Source organism: Hydra vulgaris, chromosome 03, assembly GCF_038396675.1.
Source record: "Hydra vulgaris chromosome 03, alternate assembly HydraT2T_AEP".
Taxonomy (NCBI): Eukaryota; Metazoa; Cnidaria; class Hydrozoa; order Anthoathecata; family Hydridae; genus Hydra; species Hydra vulgaris.
The window spans coordinates 15,543,589-15,565,578 of record NC_088922.1 but is presented as its reverse complement, the minus strand read 5'-3'; the positions used below and the strand labels follow the sequence as shown (position 1 = coordinate 15,565,578).

At 26.5% G+C, this 21,990-nt stretch overlaps 1 protein-coding gene across 2 annotated transcripts in view; it reads right to left on the bottom strand.

Annotated features, from left to right (window-relative positions):
• Positions 1-6,629: 6,629 nt before the first annotated feature.
• The window catches only part of LOC105846991 (GATA zinc finger domain-containing protein 14), a 39,448-nt gene continuing 24,087 nt past the window's right edge, over positions 6,630-21,990 (bottom strand). Inside the window, exons 1-3 of one of the 2 annotated variants that reach the window (XM_065792449.1) lie at positions 18,331-18,612; positions 15,430-15,519; positions 6,630-10,142 (exon numbers count right to left, since the gene is read on the bottom strand). In XM_065792449.1, coding sequence (XP_065648521.1) covers positions 6,721-10,142; positions 15,430-15,519; positions 18,331-18,397 — 3,579 coding nt within the window. In that variant the 5' untranslated portion in view covers positions 18,398-18,612 and the 3' untranslated portion in view covers positions 6,630-6,720. Of the gene's footprint in view, positions 10,143-15,429; positions 15,520-18,330; positions 18,613-21,990 lie in introns of those variants that run through there. The other variant, XM_065792450.1, reaches the window with a different exon arrangement.

Below are 21,990 nucleotides of genomic sequence, written 5' to 3'. Positions count from 1 at the left end.
AATTAACGACAAAAAATGTTTGCATTTTTTATTCTGGCCACGCGTATGGTACGCGTGACTCTATAATCTTTATTATGCCAATTGGTATAGTCAATTTCATCACTTTACTCAATCATTTTAACTAAACCACCACGTTCCTATCTTTTTTTTAAACTTGTCAAATTCAACGCAATCTATTATTATAAGCAAGATTTTTGATTGTTGGTGAAATCCTCGTCGTCGGATATGTTGGACATGTGGGACACTTCGTGGGACACGCTCTAAAGCTTTTTGTATCATTAAGTAAATAAGGATATTTAACAAAAGCTGAATACTCTAAGTAAGGACAAATAAACATATTGTATAAATGCTTAATCGTTTCATTGTCAAAATGATGAAAATATTTGCGACAGCATTCTAATGACGTTGTGGGCTTGAACGCTATGGACTTAAAACAACTATAATAGACAAGTTGTTTTCATTTAAAATTATTAAACCCTAAATAATCACAGCCCCAAATTTTTTTTATGTGTTTCGTCTTTTCCATAACATGCAGTACTCTTTATTATTATACATTCAGTATGATAATTAATGTTTAATTAATGATAATTGATGATAATTAATGTTTCTCAATCCAAAAAGAAAAATTTTACTTTTACCGTATTAAATATATATAAACCAACTAATGTATAATTTTATAACTTCACTGAGCCGGGAACCGGCTTAACATGGAGTAGCTCTGCAATTACTCAAGAATCAGAGGCCCCAACTCTTAACCAAATCACCCTATAAAACGTTAATATGTCCCAATAATTTGTTAAAATTTTTCCTTTAATGAGTAAAACTGAAGTTTCTTTAATTTAAAAAACGCATCCAAACATTTTCTAGCCTTTCCACCTCCACCCCCTCCTCCTCCGTCTCAGCCTCCTTAGGTGAGCGTAAAAAAGATAAATTTAAAAATATACAAAAAAATGAAACAACATTACAAACCGTGATTATTTCTTTTCCTTTAAAATTTTTTGTCAATTAAACCAAGTAAAATGGTTATGCTCTTAGATATAAAAATACAAGCATAAAAAGTTGTTTTACTTAACACCATTGTGTTCTTTTTAAATCTTTTGAATACTTTAACTCGTTCAAAGCTTTATATTTGGCTCAGTTGAACAATTTAGCATATTTTAATTGTTAACTCAATCGAATCTAAATTCAAATTCAAATTCAAATTCAAATTAAATGTATTCTGAAATAGATTTTACATTTTATGGAATATTTACATATAGTACAAATACTAATTTTAAGTAAACACCATAATAAGAAACTAAAACACCAAACTAAAAAACAAAAAACACAAAAAAACACACATAAAAAAAAACACAAAAACACACACACAAAAAATAAAAAAAATAAAAAAAAAACTAAAACAGTACAATACTTAAACGAAAAACTTTTGGAATAATAATTAAGTAAGAAGTTTGTTAATTTAGGACATAATTCAAATTTCTTTTATACATCTATCTAGAATAAAGACTTTTATATACCTAATTAAAATATAGCAAAAAAAGAGAAGTAGATTATAATAATATACAGTAACAACATTGTAAATAATGTAGTAATATAAGTATCGGTAATAATAATAGGCAATAATAATAAAAACTCCAGTTATTGGTAATAATAATCAAAATAATAATAATACAAATGATAAAGATAACAATTCTATTAATAATAATAATAATAATAATAATAATAATAATAATAATAATAGTAATGATAACAATAATAATAATATTAATAGTAACAACAATGGCAACAATAATAATAATAACAATATTAAAAAATAGCAATATTTATAATAGTGAGAGTTGGAAATAGAATAATGATATTAGTTTGAGAAAAAGTTAAGAAAGAGCAAGTATTAGTAGTAATAAATCAGCATTGAAATGAAGAAAGTAGTAGAAAAGAATTTTAGAAAAGATCAATTATTAGTAGTAATAAAATAGAAGATAAATAAAATAAATATAATAAAAATAGAAGATTAAATTAAAACTTAAATAAACACTAAATAAAATAGAAGATTAAAATAAAACATTAGATAAACACTAAATAAAATAGAAGATTAAATTAAAACATTAGATAAACACTAAATAAAATAGAAGATTAAATTAAAACATTAAAAAGCTTAAAAAGACTATAAAATATTAAAATGTCAGTACTTAAGTTTATTGAAAGCTGTTTAGTTAAATGTTTTTGTTTTAAACATTTTTCTATCCAACAAGGCATCAAGAATGTAATAGCTACCACTATTTGTAGTATATATCTTCCTTAAGTATAACCCCTATGCAGGCTTCTAGAATACTACATCCCCCTAAAAAATTTACAAAATATTAGTATTTTTTTTTTTAACTTTATAGAATTTAGGAAAACAAGAAAAATTTGCTAACTTAATTATTTGCAATAAATTAACTTTTTTTAAATAACATTTTTTTTTTTTTGATTTTTAAAGCACATCTATATTCAGTTAAATAAAATCAATCTAGCAATAGTGGGGAATACAATTGTGGGGAATAGCAATAGTGGGGAAAACAATTTTTTGATTTCCCACACAGAGTTTTAAAATAATCATGCAAGTTTTAAAAGAAACATTTCTTTTAGCTTACAAATTATGATACATGATAAATTGTTTGCCAACTTTAACTTTTGCAATCCCTTTTACTATATAGAAAAACACCATTTATAGCTCTTCACTATAAATAGATATTTTCTCTTGTAGTTTCAAGCAAATGATTGATCGATCTAATAAATTTTTATTGATTATATAACTAACATGACCTGAAAAGTTAATTACCAAGACTAATTGAGGGTAATTAGTGTTACCTATCTAATCAAAGCGCGTCTCCATTTTATAGAAATAGGTGGCGAAAGTCCCCCATTTAGTATTTCCGGAAGAACTTTGGAACCAATCAAAATTAGAGAGAAAAAAGCAACACAGACTTTTTCAAAAATTTTCTGCATTTTGGTCTTCTTAATTTTTGACAGAAATAAATAATTAGATTTTAAAGAGCATTTTAAATGATTTTTTGAAGATTGCTTTAGTCGATTATTTTCTTATCAAGTCTTTAAAAAAATAAGTATTTTTTTGATATAGATTGATAAGAAATTTGTTTTTCTTCTAATAAAAGTTTAAATCTTAATAAAACTCTGCATATCGCAATAAAAAGCTGAAGTTCTTACTTAAAATATTACATCCCCCTTATTGAGGCTTCTAGAATATAACATGCCCTTAGTAATTTTTAAAATGCTGCAAGCTATTAGCATTTAGTATCTATAATATCACATCTTCAATTTATAATCTCTATATATATCTCAATAAGAAGCTGAAATTCTAACTTAAAATATCACATCCCTTATTATTTAGGCTTCTAGAGTGTTACATACCCCTGAGTAATTTTTAAAATACTGCAAACCAATAATATTTGGTATCTAGAATGTTACATCCTTCTTGTGTAATCTCTATATATATTGTAAAAAGAAGCTAAAATTCTTATATAAAAATATCACATCCTCCTATGCAGACTTCTAGAATATCACATTCCCCTAAGTAATTTGCAAAACATTGCAAGCTATAAGTATTCGGTATTGAGAATATCGCATCCCTATGTGTAATCTTTAACATTTACCATTTCATGCAAACTTCGTTTATAGTATATTATTTAAAAACTGTTTTATGAATCTCGTTGCTTTTTTTAATATATTTTTTATGTACTTGAATATTTTGGACGTACTTGATACACTTCTAAGTGTAATAACTCGAAAGTGCATTTTTGTTTTCAGTTTTTCTATTGGACATATGATATTTCAGGCGGACGTGCTATTTTACTACATAACCTTGTAGATTTGCTACGAGCCTGTAATAATAGAGTAAACAATTTGGAAATTATAGATGACGTCTTATTAATAATGCAACTGTGTATCAAAAAGCAATTTTCAATTTTAGCCTAGTTAGAAAAGTCAAATATTCAAACAAACAAAAAATAGCCAACAGTTATTAGTATCATAGGCTCAATTATAGATATTATTAAGAAATATTAGGAAATAATTTCAACTTTTTAGACAAGTTCTAATATAATATGTATGCTAAACATCTTAAATATTAAGTTTCAACTTGTAGCAAAGAACTTTACGGGGCTTGTGCAGCAAAACTTACGCGAATCTAAACGAATTTCATTGCAATTTTTCTTCAATGTTAATAGGTAATTGTGTATACACAATTTTCTAGAACTTTTACAGAGCGTTTATAGGACTTGCGCGAACGTTTTGTGTAAGTTGGGGTAATTACATAACATTTTTTTGAGAAAAAAGTTCATTAATTATTATCATTAACAATTATATTGTCGGTTGACAAGTAAAACTCATTAAGTACAGTTTTCTGGGAAATTGACTTTTATACACTATGATGCCCAAATATTAACAACATATTGCAAGAAAAAGTCACTAAGTGCGTAAATCAATCCAAAATAGTAGCATTTTATCTAGAGATATCATTAATTGCTGTTTTGCAGGTTCTAACGGCAAGTAAAACTAACTTAAACTTGATTATCTCAAATTAGCTGCAGTGTCACATTGAATTTTACTTGTCAATAGACGAAACAGGCGTTCAAAATCTTGTATCAATGCTTCCCGATTTCAGTATACTAATCCTCACCATTTACAAGTGAGTTCATCAAAGTGAAGTATTTTTTAAAAGTAATAACCCAGTGGAAACACCGACGTTGTTATATAACGTTGGATTAACGTTGGAAATGGAAAAGATAGGTAACGTCTGATTCTCCAACGTTATAAAGTTATATTCTCCAACGTTAATCAACCTCAATCATTGTTGTAATTTCAATGTAAAAGCACAGTGTTATATAAGTAAAAGTTGTCAGTAATCGGGAATCGAACCCTGATTACACGCTGCGCAATACATCACAATACTACATAATCATACTGATTAAAAAAATATTTACTAACATACAGTAATATTTTATAAAAAAAAAATTTCAATATAACAAAAATACACTTTGTTTTAGTGGAAAATTAAAACCATGAATTATAATTAATAGCATATTTACCATACCTAATTGTAGGTGAAGTTCTCGTCAAAAAAAGTGAAATATTCATTTAAAATATTCTGAGTAAAGCTATAATAACGTTGTAACTTCTATAAAAAATTACGTTAGTGTAGCATAAGTTAAAAAGTATTTATACTTATCAAAGTTTTATCTTCTTTTTTTTGTTTCAAAATCCAATAGGTCCTATAGGATATTTAGACTTGGGGTATCTAAAGTAATTACAAAGTTGTAATTCTGATAAAAAATAACGTTGGTGTAACCGTTCATATTTCATATAAAAAAGTTTATTATTTATATTTTTTTTCTCTCACTGAATGGTATGTGTGTAATATTTTTTTGTTTTTGTTACTGTAGAGAATCTAAGTAGTTTAGCAATTACTGTTTGCTTTTTCATGTATTAAAATTTATATCAAACAATACTAGATATTACCTTTCAGTTTATATATACCACTATATATACGTCTTTGTAATAAGATATTTGAAAACCACGATTTTATATTAATGGGGCTATTAGTGATAAAACATTATGTCTTCTTCTTGTTTTAGCTATTTATTTTGTTATATATGCAAGTATATAAAAATTGTGGTGAGGGTGAAAAAATAAATAAATAAAAACAACGTTTGTGAACTAAAGTTAATATAACGTTGTAATTCAGATGAAAAATAACTTTAGTGTGACCAATGTTATTACAATGTGATGAATCATTTTTGTTCCAAAATCGTGCTTTTATTTCTAAGTGTTTTTCCAAATTTAGGGTTGGGTATGGTTAAAGTACCTTTTTCTAATGTTATTTTGAGTGCAGTTCAAGCTACTAAGTTTGTTACACGTGATGATTTAGAAACTTCTTATTAACTAGTTGGAGCAAGAGCTGTCATCTGTTTTATTTTAGGTGAATAAAGTAATATTTTAACTAATAAAACTGCAGAGTTTACTCAGCAGTTTTATTAGTTAACAATTATTCATTTTATTAAAAGAAAATTTTATATACACATGTTCATTTTCTTCAGTCATTATTAGCTATTATTATTATTTTGTATAAACCTTTGCTCATTATACTAGATTTGTAAAATCCTTTGAGCTTAATAGGAGTTACTCCGGCAGTAAAATTTTATATTTAAATTTACTTCTTGTCTCTCTCTTTTTTTTAAGTACATTTTTTACTGTAAAATAGTTTATGGGTAGAATTCACGTTGTAAAAAATACAAACCGTTACTCAAAAAGATGTGTTTTTAGGTGGTTTTTTATTGTATATATATATGTGTGTGTGTATATATATATATATATATATATATATATATATATATATATATATATATATATATATATAAATATATATATATATATATATATATATATATATATATATATATATATATATATATATATATATATATATATATATATATATATATATATATATATATATATATATATATATATATATATATATATATATATAGAAAACCTTCTATGGCAATTTCTTCGGTAGTGTAAGAAGTTTTTTAGTGCATACGTTTCAAAAATGCGTGTAAAATTGAGCAAACATTTTGTTCTGGATAAACCAGATAATTTTTAGTTAACAAATACGTCAATTTACGAAAGAGCTGCTAATTGGTTATCATCTCATCGGACTCAGAGTTTAACTGAATTTCCATTATGTACACCAAACTCTAACCTTAAAAGATTAAAAAAAGATTTTTTGTTTGTAGGTTTGTGCTTTTGTCTTTTTTTAAACGTTCGCTGTTTATTTTTTTGAACATTAAGCGTTAGCTGAGGATGTTTACTTCTTAGTTTGGTGTATATTTCAGTGTCTTTTTTCATGCCATTTTTACAATTACTTTCTTTTTCTTTGAGGAATCTGGCAAAACCTTTCACAGCACTATTTCTTAAAAAGTTAGGTTTACGTTTGTAAAATATATTCAAGACATTACTAAAATTTTTCAAGAGTCTTTTATTTTCATTTAAACGGTTAGAAATGGAGATATTTGAATGATGGGATAACAAAAAAAAGTCTTGCAGAATTTTATGCCGGTTTTGAAAACTTTCGTGCATTATATTCTTTTTAAAGAGTTGATTGTCATTGTTTGACTGATTTGTAAATGTATCCTTTTTTTTTATAGAATTATAATCTTTAGACGACAAATCAAATGAATTTTTTTTTAAAAACTTAGATTTTTTAATTGTGCTACTGCTTGGCAAATAAATGTTTGTCAACAGCTTGCTCAAAACGTCTTTTGAATTTCTCCTATTATTTATTTCTAAAGTGCATGATTTAAGAAGTTTTTCAAAAAAAATTTTGTTTTGATGATTATAGTTGTTTTTATTTTGAAGTTTTACTTTCTGATTTTCTAGTTGTGTGCATTTATTATTGGTTTTAACTTCATTAGAAGTAGATTCGTATTCATAATGATTTACTGTAAAGTGAGATTTTTTTTGAAGCCTCGATGGTTCTGACTTTTCAATTGTATTTCTTTTGCTGGTAGGAGACAAAACTTTTTTAACTCGGTCGTTTAATTCTTCTTTTATTGGTTCAAATAGAATTAAATTATTATCTTGAAATATCTGCGTTCGGTCATGTACAAGTTTTGACTCATTCAACAGTTTATTTGTTTCTCCGTTGATTTCTCTAAATATCTCATTAAGTGTTGATAAACTCACCGGTTTTCCATAAGATTCTTTAAGCAGTTTTTCCTTTTTATGTTCTTCCTGTTCGAGTATTATTGAATCTTGCTCAAGTTTTTGTAATACGGCCTGTCTCAATTTTAAGTCGTTAACTAATTTATTTTCGATTTGTGCGTACTTGATATCAAGTAGATCTTTTACAGAGTTTGTATTAATCAAGTCATTAAAGTATTGTTTATTATTGTCTTGTTTGTTTTCGTTAATTTGTATTTCGAAAGCATTTTTTATATCGTAATGATCTTGTTCGTTAAAATCTTCATCATTTTCTTGCATCATTTGGTCGTAATACTGTTTTTTTTTTATTTCATTATTTTTAGTTTTTTTTTTATCAAACCCTCTTTCCATCGATTTTATATTAAAATATGGCGGTGTTATGTTAGAATATAATGACTTTTTGGCAAAATGTTCTGATGTGTTAGCGTTTTTGAGATATCTTTGTGAATAATTATTTTTTAAGTTACCTTGCTTTTCTTTCGAGTTGTTACCGTTTTTTGTTTCGTTATTTAGATGGAACAAATTAACACTTTCTTCTTTTTTTGAGGGATTATTATTAACAATATTTTTAAAGTCATTGAATAAAATTCTTTTAGTAAAATTGTACTTGACTTTGATGATTTCATTGTTTTTGTCATTATAACTTTTTGTCAAGTAACGAATTGTTTCATTATTTTTGTTGGACGTGGATACAACAGTTTTGCGATTATTTGTGGAAAAAATGGATGGAATTTTTTTACTACGGTTAGAAAATGATTCAACCGTTGCATTATCTTTCATTTGGACTTTGACGTTTTTTGATTGGTTAGAAACTTTTAAAAAATCGAAGTTAGCGAACTTGTTTTCTATGTTGTCATCTCTCACAGGAATTATTTTATTATCCGCGTTTGAAAAATTATTTTTTCGTACCGTTGTATCATGTTCGTCAGTGATATGTGATCTAGTTAAAACATCTTCGTTGTTAAAACTTGTTGGAATTATATTAGAAAGTAGCATTTGAGAATAATATGGATTTTCTTTTTTGATTTGCGAGACTTCATCGCTTAAATCGTCGTGTATTAAAGAATTGACTTTGTTTGCTTTAATTTTAGAATTAATAGAGGATACAAATTCTGGATACAATGATAAAGATGGTCTTGCGAGTTTTTTAAAGCTATAAGATACGCTTACTGGAGAGCTATATTGCGATTTTACAGTTAAATGAGGATTTATTAAGGATTTAACTTTTGTTCTTTTATCAGCATTATTTGATTTGATCAATTTAAAATTATTAAACTGAGTACTTTGTTTGTTTAAAGTATCAATATCTTGATTGTCTAGTTCTTGGTTGTTCAGTTTTTGAATGATTAAATTTTCACTTTTTGGCTCTTGAATGTTTATATTTTGATTTTCTAGGTATTGATTTTCGAGTTCTTGATCATTAAGGTTTTGATTATTGTTTTCTTGACTGTTTTGTTTATCGTCATCTACTACTTGGGTATTTTTCTTATCATATCCCATTTGTTTTAATATATTTTCAAACTGAAAATAATCTTTCCACGACACTGATTGATCCATCTGAGAGTTATCAATAGGGCTGTTTGTTGTAATAAGATTATTTGAGTAACTTCCAAGATGCCACAAACTTTTTTTTGTATAAACGCTGATATCGGTGTGAAAAGATAAATCTGTTGGTGATGGGCGGTAGGTGAAAGTTCCTTTAACAACTTCTAAAGTAGTAGGATAAAAAGCTTGCGAAGGTGGTGTTGGTTTATGTTTTAAAAATGATAAATCCCATGAGAGGTTTATTGTATGTTTCTTTTTTGTAGGTTTCAAACTTAAACTTACAGGAGGCGGCAATGTTAAACTTGGATTTTCTTCAAGTACGCGTTGAATTTGTTCATAAGCTTCTTTAGCTTGCTTTTCCAAGTTAATGGGTTCTACCGGTAGACTTTTTGAGTCGAGCGTATTAAGATATCTAGTAGACTTCTTAGCTGCTGAACTGGTTTGCTCAATGTCATTTAATCTTATGTATTTTTGCGGTGTTAATATTGAACTGGTGATGTATTGGCGAAATGTTGGTAAAAAAATATTTTTCCAAATAGGTTTTAAAGTTGGAACTATGATGCGTTGTGCGATAAGATTACTTTTAAATGGCATTAACAGGTTAGAAGAATCGTCTACTAAGTTAACTGCTAATTTTTGGTTATTAGGCTCTAAATAATTTTTTTCGTTTTCCCTTGGGTTTAAGATTTTTTTTGCTAAAAGTGGTTGATCAGTCTTTATTATTGGTACTAAATAGTCAGTATAAGTTATCTCATAATCTGAAGTTGATAATGGAAGTTGTGTTCTCTTTCTTAATTGGCTTGTGTTGTCTATGTTTTGCGCAAAGTTTTTACCTAGGAAATAAGAAAAAATAATAATAAAGTTAAAAAACCAATTTAATATTACGTTTTTACTATTGCTACGATAGGCGCACACGCTATCTATTGTAAAAAGTAACCATATAGAATTAAGGAAAAACAAACGATTCTTTTTTATACGCAAAGTCAAGAAAAATTTATTAAACAATAAACTTATGTCCTACAATTATCTTAGAAGTTAATTAAAAGAAACAGAGGAAAGATGTCTGCAAAACATAAAGCTTTTAGGTGATTTTACTTTATTTTTACATATTTTAATCCTCTGTTTCAATAAAATGATGACTTACATTGCTGTCTACATATTATTTTGGTTATTATAGGGCATAAAAAGTACTGATATTTCGATATTTATTTACCTATACTAAATTAAGATGTAAATTAAAAATAACCCACCGGTAATAATATGTGTCAAATAAAAATAAACATTAGAGGATTTAGGAGACCAATGCTTGCTAAATGCACTACCATCCGCAGTATGATTCAACCACTTTCTTAGAAATACTTCATTTTTAGGAAGACTTAGGTTCTTAATTTTTTTATTTTATTTAGTCAGTTCAACCTAATGCCCAACAACTTTTTAGTATTCTAAAAAATAAATTTAATCAACAAACCACGACTGATTTCTTAGTTTGTTTTCCCCCAATTCAAGATGGTTAATTTTAAAACTACTTTTTAATGCGGAGTGACGTAATGCCGACTGGATGGATGAAGAAAGAAATTAAAAAGTTTTATAAAAGATATTAATGCTCTTTTTAACTTATTTTTGGGAAGTTATAAAACTAGACTATTTTTAACACCTAGTTAAAATCACATTTTGACAATTTTTTTTTCCCAAAGTATACATTTAAAAAATACAAATTTACACCGCTTTATTTAAGGACTTGAGAAAGTAATTTTTTTTATAATATTAATAAGTCCCGTCAACCGGGGATACTCCGGACAATTTTCGAAGAATATATTCAATCGTTTCTTTAACGCAGTACCCCAAGAAACAAAAATCAATTTTGAAAAAAAAAATTAAATAAATTTGGATTATTATACCTTTTTTCACAGATTAAAAAAACTTTTAATTTATCATTTTAAAATTTTAATAATATGGCATTATGTCTACTTAATCAGTTTTCTTTCCGTAACAACGCCATAGCAACCGATATATAAACAAAACACTTGAAAAAGTTTGCGAAACGGTTACTTTATAAAAAGTTATACAAAAGATATAAAACTTTGACATTTCGATCTTCATAGTAATAAAATTTATTTGAAGGAAGGTTTTTGTTTAACGAATTTTGGCTCTTGAAATTTTTCATATTATTTTTGTTTGACTCGCCTAACTTGTTAGAGTTTGTTAGTTTTTCATGCATCATTTCTAAAATATTCTTTTATTTTCAATTATTTTCTCTCAAATTAGTTTAGTATTATGTTTATAATATGTTACAAATTTCATGTTAAAAGGGCTGGTAAATCTTGAGTAATCATTTCACAAAAATTTGCTTATTTTTAGTTTTTAATTGAGTGATCGAGGCAAAAAAATTTCAAGTAAGAAAATTTTTTTTCTAATTTAAATGATATATTCATGTTTAAAAAATTAAGTTTTACTATAGTAACAATGAATTTTCAAAATATTTCTTGGTGTACAACTATAAAATCAATACAAAACTTAAACTTTTGTGTGGATCGTACCACTCTATTTATATAGAATATGTTAACATTTTTGTTTTTGGCTTCCGAGCATGTTATTACCCTAAACAAACGGTCTGAACATCAAAAAATAAAATTTGAAATATGGGCACTTAAAATTTAAGATTTTAACAGTTGAATTTTCAACATCAGGGAATTTAACTTGTATTTTTTTATGGCAAAAAGGTGTTTCATTAAAAAAAAAAAATTTATTCGAAATCGTAACAACAACAAAAATTAGATACTGTAAAGTAAATAATACAAAAATTATTTCTCTTTTAAAATAAATCGATAGTTTTGGGCATACAATGCAATCAGCGGACATGGAATTTTTCAAACATTTTGAACGACACCAACGACCACAACATTCAAAGTCAGTCCAATCGACTAAAACTTTCTCTTCTTCTACTTCACTAATTTTAACAGTTTCGTCAATTTCTTCTTTTCCACAAGCAAAATAAAGATTAACTTCATTATTTTCAACGACATTTAAAAATGCCCCTAATGTAGTATTCAACTTATTGCCCCTGGGGCTTTTCGTTTCGTGTACATTACGATGAAACATTAACAAAGTTATAACTGAATTGTTTAATATGCCAATGCACCAGCTGCGTGGTACTAATGAATTTTTTTTTTATAACTTTTATGCGGTTTATTGGATATAGTCCACATGTAAAAAAGACAGATATTAATTTCTGACATACAGTGTCTTCCAACTTAATAGCTTACTTTTTTATAGAGCTGGAAAATTTTCTATGGAAAAACATCCAGATTTCCTACTTTGTTTCCTCCACTTGTTTCCAACATTGCTTTATTGGACCGTAGACAGATACATCTGATAGCTGCATTATATGAGTGGCATTAGGTGGCAACATAACACAGTAAACATTATAATTCTTTGCTAACATAATAATGTCTGTATTAAAATGAAAGGTTCTCCTTTCTCCTAAAAGAAGTTTAAGTCCATTCAAATGTTAAAAGTTTGGAAAAAAGCACAACTTAAACCACTTTTCAAACGTTTGCATATAAGAGCAACCTGATTTTGTGCAACTATAGGCTGTTCTATGTGGTCCTCTTGTCATCCAACCTTTATAAACGTTCAATACTCTATAAACTACTATAAGTGGTTATAATACTCCGGAAAAAGAGCCGCATCACACAATAGATGTTAAAGTTTTACTATGTTCTTGAACATTTTTGACACGCCGTCTTCCTTTTCAAACTAAAACAAACTTCTTTCCAGGATTTTCCAGGAAAGTATGTTTGAAGGTAGAATATTTCCAAGTGGTTCATTAGTTTTTTCAAACTCATCTAAAAAAATTAGTTTTTTTAGATGAGTTTGAAATTCTCATCAAAAAAAGATTTTTTGATGAGAATTTAAACTCCTAACTTTGGCCTTGGTTGTTTAATAATAGCAGCATTTCTTTCAAAAAAATGTTTTCGTTTCATAAAAGAATTTAACCAGTCAACTTAGGTATCTTTAATTTGAAAACGTTTGAACTATTACAATTTTTGAGGAAACAAAAGCCATTACTCTAACTTCTAATCTTCCAATAGCGAAACCCCGATCAGCAACAGCTTCTAGCATTTGAACGATGAGTACTTCATCTGCTTTGCTTATAATTGTTTACCTTTCAACCTTCTTTAAACTGGAATTTTAAATGTGGTCATGTAAGGTTGGTTTTTTAACTTTATGCTTAACTGCAGCTTAAAGAGTACTCATGCCTTTACTATTATCTGCTCTAGGGCAATTTCGGACCCTGCAGTCCAAAATTACCCTGGTTGATTGTATTACTTTCACTCATCTTAATCTATCATCTGAAAAAAGTTGCTATAGCCTCTCTGAGTAGTTTATTATTGAGCTCATTTATTTTTTAGCTAAATCAACTTTATATAATTAGCCGGAAAATAAAAGGGCATCTACCTCTTCTTTACATATATGCGTATATATATATATATATATATATATATATATATATATATATATATATATATATATATTATATATATATATATATATATATATATATATATATATATATAATAGGATTGAAATTTTTCAAGTGACGGCTCTATGACTATTGGTGGAGTAATGACCTACAAACTCACAAAAACATAAAAATAAACAATAAAATGCAAAAAGACCTCTGCGCAAATCCTTTTTGAAGTTTCATCAAAAGTGTGAAAATTTGCTGAAATATTTCATATTTTAGACTATTATATATTGTATATACTTAAATATAAACTATATTTTAGATGTATAAGATATCCTAGAGTAATTTAATAATAGAAATTGAAAGTTTATAAAGAAATCTCCATTGAAGTTTGTCAATCATGGAAAAAAATGACGATACCATATTTTTCGAAGAAACTTGTGCAAAGGAAAGTAAACACTGCTGTTCAAAGTTATAAGTTAATTAATAAATCAACACAAAGTACAAATATGAAAACAAGTATTATAAATAGCTGGGATAGATTATTTGACTTATTGCCCAAAAATGCCTAATTTAAAATTTGAAAGACACATTTTTTTATAAATTTCAGAAATCTTCTAATGGGTGTGAAGTTCCATGCGGTGTTGTGACAGAGCCTATTACAACCCATCCACGAGACCTGTCACCTAAAAAAAAAGAACTTGAAATAAATGATAGTCAAGTGTTTGATGATACAGACAATTCTAGAAGTGATAGTTCAGATAACAGTAATGCAAGTGATGATTGCACCATGGTAACATGAAAAGATCACCGGTACACAAATAAGATATGCAAAAAGTCAGGAAGTTAAGATATTTTTTCAAAGAAACGTCACAAATTTAGAGACCAAACTTCTGAGACACTGTAATAAATTCTGATCTGCCTATGTGTGTTATTGTAACAAAATTATTTTTTTTTTATTTACATTCACTTCCATGATGCAATTTTCAAAGGCTTAGGTTGAAAATTTAGAAATTTATTTTAAAATTTATAAGGAAAATTTAAAACTTTATTTTGGGGTTTAGTTATAACTTTACAAGTTATAACTTTACCCCAAAATAAAGTTTTCTTCACCCCCAAAAAAACACCTCAAAGATCTTTATACGGAGTTTGTAAGGTATTATCAGCCTTATATAAACTTTACAATTTACTTTTTCAACTAATAATTTAGTTTATAGTAATTTATTTTTGGAACCCTTATTTCTGAACAACTTTGCATTTAAAGTAACCAGTTTTTGAAAATATTAAAGCATATTCTTAATGAGTATGAATTTTGCTTCTCCACATCCGCCTTCAAACTTTTACATATAAAATTATAAAAAATAACATATAAATACCTATACTTATTACAAGTATCATTTTTAAGTATTTTTAAGCAGACTTTTTTTCATTTTTACGTATTTTTAAGTAGACTTTTTTTCAATTTTAAGTATAGACATTTAAACGTATATTCTTAACTTTAAATTTTAGCATGTTTACACTAATTATATAACTAAACTGAAGTTTTTAAAAAGGTTGTATTTTTAGCTCTTTTTCTCTATAAATTTCTCTATAAATTCATCTTTTCAAACAATCTTAAACGATTTTAATATTGCATTATAATGCTAAATTACCTTCACTGCACGTTTTAATTTTTTGCAGAAGATCTTCGAAGCCAATTTCTTTTATTGCAAATTGGTGTCGTATTTCATTACAACTTCTTCCTAAATAAAATATACAACGTAAAATGATAACAGCTGGGTTTTTTTTGTTTTAATTATTTTCAACATACATTTCGCCATCTAATAATAAATACAGTGAATTTATAAAAAATATAAATATATAAGCATATAAAAAAGAGTCAGAGCAAAATAAAGACAGCAAAATGCTATTACCAAGCACCTTACCATATTTACAATCATAGATATAAAACAAAACAATAACAATTTGGAAAATTTGACACATTTTACAACAACTTCAAATTTCGAAATTTTATGATAATAAAAAGGATCCGAGTGAATAAAATTTAATAGATTAGATACAAAAAGAAGTTCAATGATTTATATTAGGAATAGCAGGGGTTCTAAAATTAAACCTTGGGGAACCCCACAAGTTAAAGTTTTTTGAATGTTTCTATTGATCTTGATTAATGCGTTGTTTTTATTTGACAAGTAATTTATAAATTTATAAAATTTCGGCCGTAACGGTAGCAGGAAAAAATTCCCCTAAGAAAAAATCCCACTGCATCTTCTACCAAATAGGTAGAACACGCAAGGAGTTTAAATTTATTAACTGACAAATAGGTAGAACATACAAGGAGTGTGCATACATCGGCTGACAAATAATTAGAACATACAAGGAGTGTGCATACAAATAGACTGACAAATAGGTAGAATATGCAAGGTGTACCGCTACATTGACTGAGGGTTTTGGTTTGGATAGGCAATCTATCAATTTCAAAAAAATACCTTTTTTTTTTTTTAAATTTTTGCGGGGGATTTTTCCTTGGGGATTTTTTCTCACAGGGATTTTTTCCTAGAATCTACCGAAACAAAAAAAAAATATATGAAATTTCAAAACTTGCTAACCACAAAATTTAAACCATAAATTTAGATATTTAACCATTAAATTACACCTTATACCTTTTATATTGAAGTTACATTAAAATATGTAACTTTATACCTTAATGAATTCTTCTCATTTTTCTATTTTTGCTTACTTACTTTCTACTTGTTTACTCATAATATATAACGTACTCTTAATTATATATAACGTTGAAATTCGTATAAGCAATAATGAAAAATTAAAAAGTCATTTAGTAATAATAGTTATTAAAAAGGTTCATCAATAATATACTTTATTTATGTAAAAATAGATAAGCAGGTAAACTTGTAAGGTAGAATAACCAAATAAAACTATAAAGTGGATAAATAAAATCTTTTTTATTTCTCCAGCGTATATGACTGTCAATATGTATGTATAAATTTCATTGTTGTAAAAAGGTTTGTAAGTTTTTTTTTTTGCTCTTAAATTTATTGCTTCTTACACATAATCTTTTTCTTCTATTTTTTTTTTCTTTAAACTCAAATTTCAAACAATTTGCCATTACCAATTTTTGCAAACCGCTCATTTTAAACATACCAAAAGTATTTTCTTGATTAACACTACAGTACATTAACAAGATTTACTTTTTTCACAATTAGTGTTTTATTAATGATAACTTCAATCTAAGACGCTTTTTTATAAAGTATATTAAAGATCGTGGGTTATCCTCCTTTAGGAAGTAACTTGTAAGTAACTCTCTTTTATTATAATTTTTTTTTACCGATTACACGAATAAAAAGATTCAGTTACCAACACCAATATTGCATATATGACCAGAGCCAGCTTTGAACCACTGACCTCCAGTTCTGAATCCAGAATTCTAACCACTATACCACGGCTGCAAATTTGCAAAAGATGACACGAATTTGCGTGTCATCCTTGCGCAAGGGGTGTAGGGTTTACATGCCATGAGTCAGAGGAAGAAAGAGATAATAAGCCTAAAGTAAGCCTAAAGTAAGTCTAAAGGAAAGAAGCAAAAAAAGAATATTATAATACCAAATAAAGAGATAAAGAGAAATGGATTGTTTTGTGAAATATTTTAATGGGATAATGATGAAAAAAATGTTTAAATGGTGGAGTGACAATAAGGTTAACTATCCCCATATATACTAAATAGCAAGAAACTATTATCTATCCCTGGCTCATATGTCTACTCAAAGAGACTTTTCTTAGAGGCAGGAAAGATTTTTGGTAAAAAAAAAAGGTGTTTCCTTCGGCATTTGTTTTTAAAAGTTACGTTTATTTCTTTTAATCGTTTTTTGTACGTCTTTTAAACGTTCTTTATATAAAAATGTTTAGAAAACGTTTTAAAGACATTTAAAATACATTTAGAACGTAACTTTTAAAAGCAAATGCCCGCTGGGTTAGGTTGTTGCCCAAAATTAGAAAACAGTTCTTATTTTAACACCATAATGTTTTTAAATTTACAGAAATTCTCATTAAGAATCTAAGATTCTATTATATAAAAATAATTTTTGTTATATATATCTTCATTTTTCAGTGATTCTAGTAAAATACGTATCAAATTTCAAAAATATATAAGATATATATATATATATATATATATATATATATATATATATATATATATATATATATATATATATATATGTATATATATATATATATATATATATATATATATATATATATATATATATATATATATATATATATATATATATATATATATATATATATGTATATATATATATATATATATATATATATATATATATATATATATATATATATATATATATATATATATATATATATATATATATATATATACAAACACACAAAATAACTTTACATAATTGCTTTTTTAATCAATATAAAAACTTGTTAAGTTTCAGAAAATTGAAATTTATTTAAATAATTCATATATACAAAATATAATAGTGCATTATTCTAATAAAATATCTTACTACTAATGTGTTGGACTTTTGAAGATTTGATTTTAAAAATAAAAATTAGGAGCCAAAACAAGAACATTGTGGTTTCATGACTTGCCAATAATTATCAAACTAATTTTTTTAAATGGTAGAACACTGATGATGGAGCCATCATTGCAACACGCATAATAAAAAATTTTAATTGAAAAAGTTATTTCTATGTTTTATTTTAAATAATTTCTTAGCAATCTCTAACTCTAAATATCATATAAAAGATTGAATAAGTACGTAAAAAAGAATGGTAACGAAGTCTCTAAACTCTTATTCAGAACAGCAAAAATTGTTACGCGATTATTTCTCAGTTATTGGCACCATAGTTATATTATTTTTTTTGGTTGCAGCAGCGTTTTTATTGCAAAGCATACTTCAAAGATAAATTTTTCAATACAAAACATTTTACTGCGCCGCAATCAAAACTTTTGTTTGAAAACTCTTGAATGGAAACAACTTTTAATTCTTCACAAATATAACAGGGAAAAAAATGGAGGCTTTTAAAAAGTTTTAGTTACGTCTTATTTTAGAAGTTTTTTGTATTTTTTATTAATTAAAGTTTATTATTTAAATATCATTTTTTTAGTGCCGTTAAAATCTACTAAAAATTTAATTAAGTAGGAATAAACAAACAAACAAAAAAACACCAACAAACAAACAAACAAAAGACTGATCCATTATAATCTATACATTATTATCTATGTAGTTAACAAATAAATAAATTATTAAAAAGTATATATATATTTTTTAGTTTTTATTAATTAAGTCCGCTTAGTTATATTTGCCGTTAAATTTACTAAAAATATAATTAAATAGGGATTAACAAACCAAAAAAAAAAAAAAAAAAAAAAAAACTAAACAAACAAACAAAAAAACCCGTTTCAAACCTTATTTTATTTATGTAATTGAACAAATAAATAAATTATTTAAAAATATGTACAAATTTTTTAGATTTTATTAATTCATATATTAAGCTCGCCTAGTTATTTATTGCAAAATAATTAGGAAAAAATATATTGATAAAAAAAAGGTAAAAAGTGAATGGTTACACACACATTCACGCTCATATATATAAAAAATAATTTATATTAAAAACTAAAAACTATACTTTCAACATATAGATATAAGTGAATTTAAAGAATTCAATCTCACTTAAATGTTTATGTGAATTGAAGAAGTGAAATTAACATACGATTTTAAGAATTTTTTTTTTTTTGTTCTTTTTTTTTTTTTTTACATCTTCAGTTATAAATAATTTAAAATCGTGAATAAACAATTTATAAACGTTAAAAAATCGTGTATCATTTTTCGAAAATGCTCTTATTTAAACGCCTTAGAAAAAATTTAATTCTTTGTTGTTTAGTAAAAGGTTTTGATAAAGTTTTGTTTTAAACTGGTTAAGCGAAGAGAGCGTTTTAAAGTCGTCGTTTAAAAGTGTATTCCATAATTTAGGTCCTCACTTTGTTATTGACAATATATTATATATACTAGATGTTTAACTTGCGGGATTTTATTAGACAAAAAGTAAAGCCGCTTTTTTTGTTTACAAATTGAATCCGCCATTTTAATAAGGGCAAAAGCTATATCCGACGTGCGAAATAAAAGTTAAAAATGCATTTTCATAATAATAAGTTTAAGATCATTCGAAAATTCGTATAAGTTTTTTATTTCTAAAATAAAAGATAAGTTTTTTATTTCTAAAATATATCTTTATAAAATATCATAACTTATAGAAATGCACTAAAAGCGTCTGTCCCAAGTTGGTCCAAGTCTGTTCCAAGTTTGTCCAAGTCTGTCCCAACTTGGAGCTTTTTTGTTTAAAACTTTAATCCCTACCTTATCAAAAAAGAATTTAGGAAACATTAATCAAACATTCTCGTATGTTTTTTTAAAATTTAATAAACATTTTTACAAACCTTTAAACAAAAAGAGTTTATTTGTTTGTTGTCTTAGCCCAAGTGTAGACTTTTTTAAACTTTCAGTGTACACCTGCGCATACCGAGCAAATCTCATATTAAAATAAATGTTACATACTTTTTTAATAAGTTGGGTCGAGTGAAGATCTTCAAATATAATGGAGGTTTCAACATCGTGTTCATTTAAGGACATAAATGGAGCTAATGATACTAGAGTTTTATTTTAAATAGTTAAAATATTTTATGTGTTTAAAAATATGGTCTTTAAACTCTAAAAAAAAAAAAAAAAGCCCTGAAAGTTAATTTAATTATGAGGTTATATTCAGTAATTTCATAAAACAATTTATTAAATAAGTGTAATACTTTCTTTTAAATAAACAAACATCAAAAATAAAACAAAAAAAATCCAAAAATAGGCCATCTCATAAATAAAATAACTGAACTAAAATACCAATGTTTCACATTATTCCACACTATTAAAAAATGTTGGCACTAAGAAGATCTCTCTTTTGCTCAAAATTTTAGGAGGGCTTATTTCTCCAATTATTGTATCTCACGTATAAAAAAAAATCTTTTTTTTTTCAGAGGCCATTTCCAATTATATAAAGATTTTACCATGATACTTACTGTTGCACCATTCTCATCAAAACTTTTTATGATTCCAGGAAAATATTCATTTTTACAATTTATTACAATTACAAATGCATCAATCTGCTTGTTAATTGGTTTCATCAAGTCATAAAATAAATGGTTATCAAGAAGCTGGGTAGCTAACGATTCTGTTTTACTGGAACCATCCAGTTCCATATCAAGTAACTCTAAATGAGAAAGACTTTTTCCTGCTGGTATGTTAACTAATTTCTTTTTTGCTAACTTTGGTTTTGTCACAATTGAAGTTCTTGTTAATTTGAGAGCATCCAAAAATGACAAACTGATGGCTGAAGCCTCAACTTTTTTATTAGAAATTCTATCAAGCAGTGGTTGCACATCATAAGGGTAAATTCCACACTTTTGAAAACCACTTTAAAGATATTTATAATATTTGGTTCTAGAAAATCAAGAACTTGTTTTAGTAGTGACGGAAAGTACTGCTTAGGTAAGACACCAAAATATAAACCTTCTGGAGTTCCTTTCCACTCTAACAAAATTTTTCTCCATGCTATTTTCATTGGCCTAAAAAAAGCAACATCTAAGGGTTGTGTAAGATGCGTACTGTTAGGAGGCAAACATACAAATGAAATATTTTCTTCTCTGCACTTTTGAAATATAGTAACATTAAGGTGAGTAGATACGTTGTCAGCAATGAGAACCTTTTTACCAATTAACTTTTTCAGTTTTGGCAACATAAGACTTTCAAACCAATTATTAAAAGCAAATGAATCAAACCAACCTGATTTAGTACTTTGAAAGCGACAATATTTTGGCCCTCCCTTTGTCCATGTATTCCAAATTTGTACAAAACAAATGGTGGAAGCAACTCACCAGCTGCACTACTACACATCATTAAGAAAGTGCTGGACTTTGAAAAACTACAAACTTTCTCTGGATACTTAATGCCACAACGACATATCACTCTTCTTATTCCAGGATCATCAGTTAAGTTAATTTCGTCTAGGCTCCATGTTTTCTGCAGGTAAGTTTTTTCACAATCTCCTTCAAATTTTTCATATATGCTCGTATTGTTTCCTCGTTTACTGCAGCTCTGCAGCATTTGATATTTGCAAAA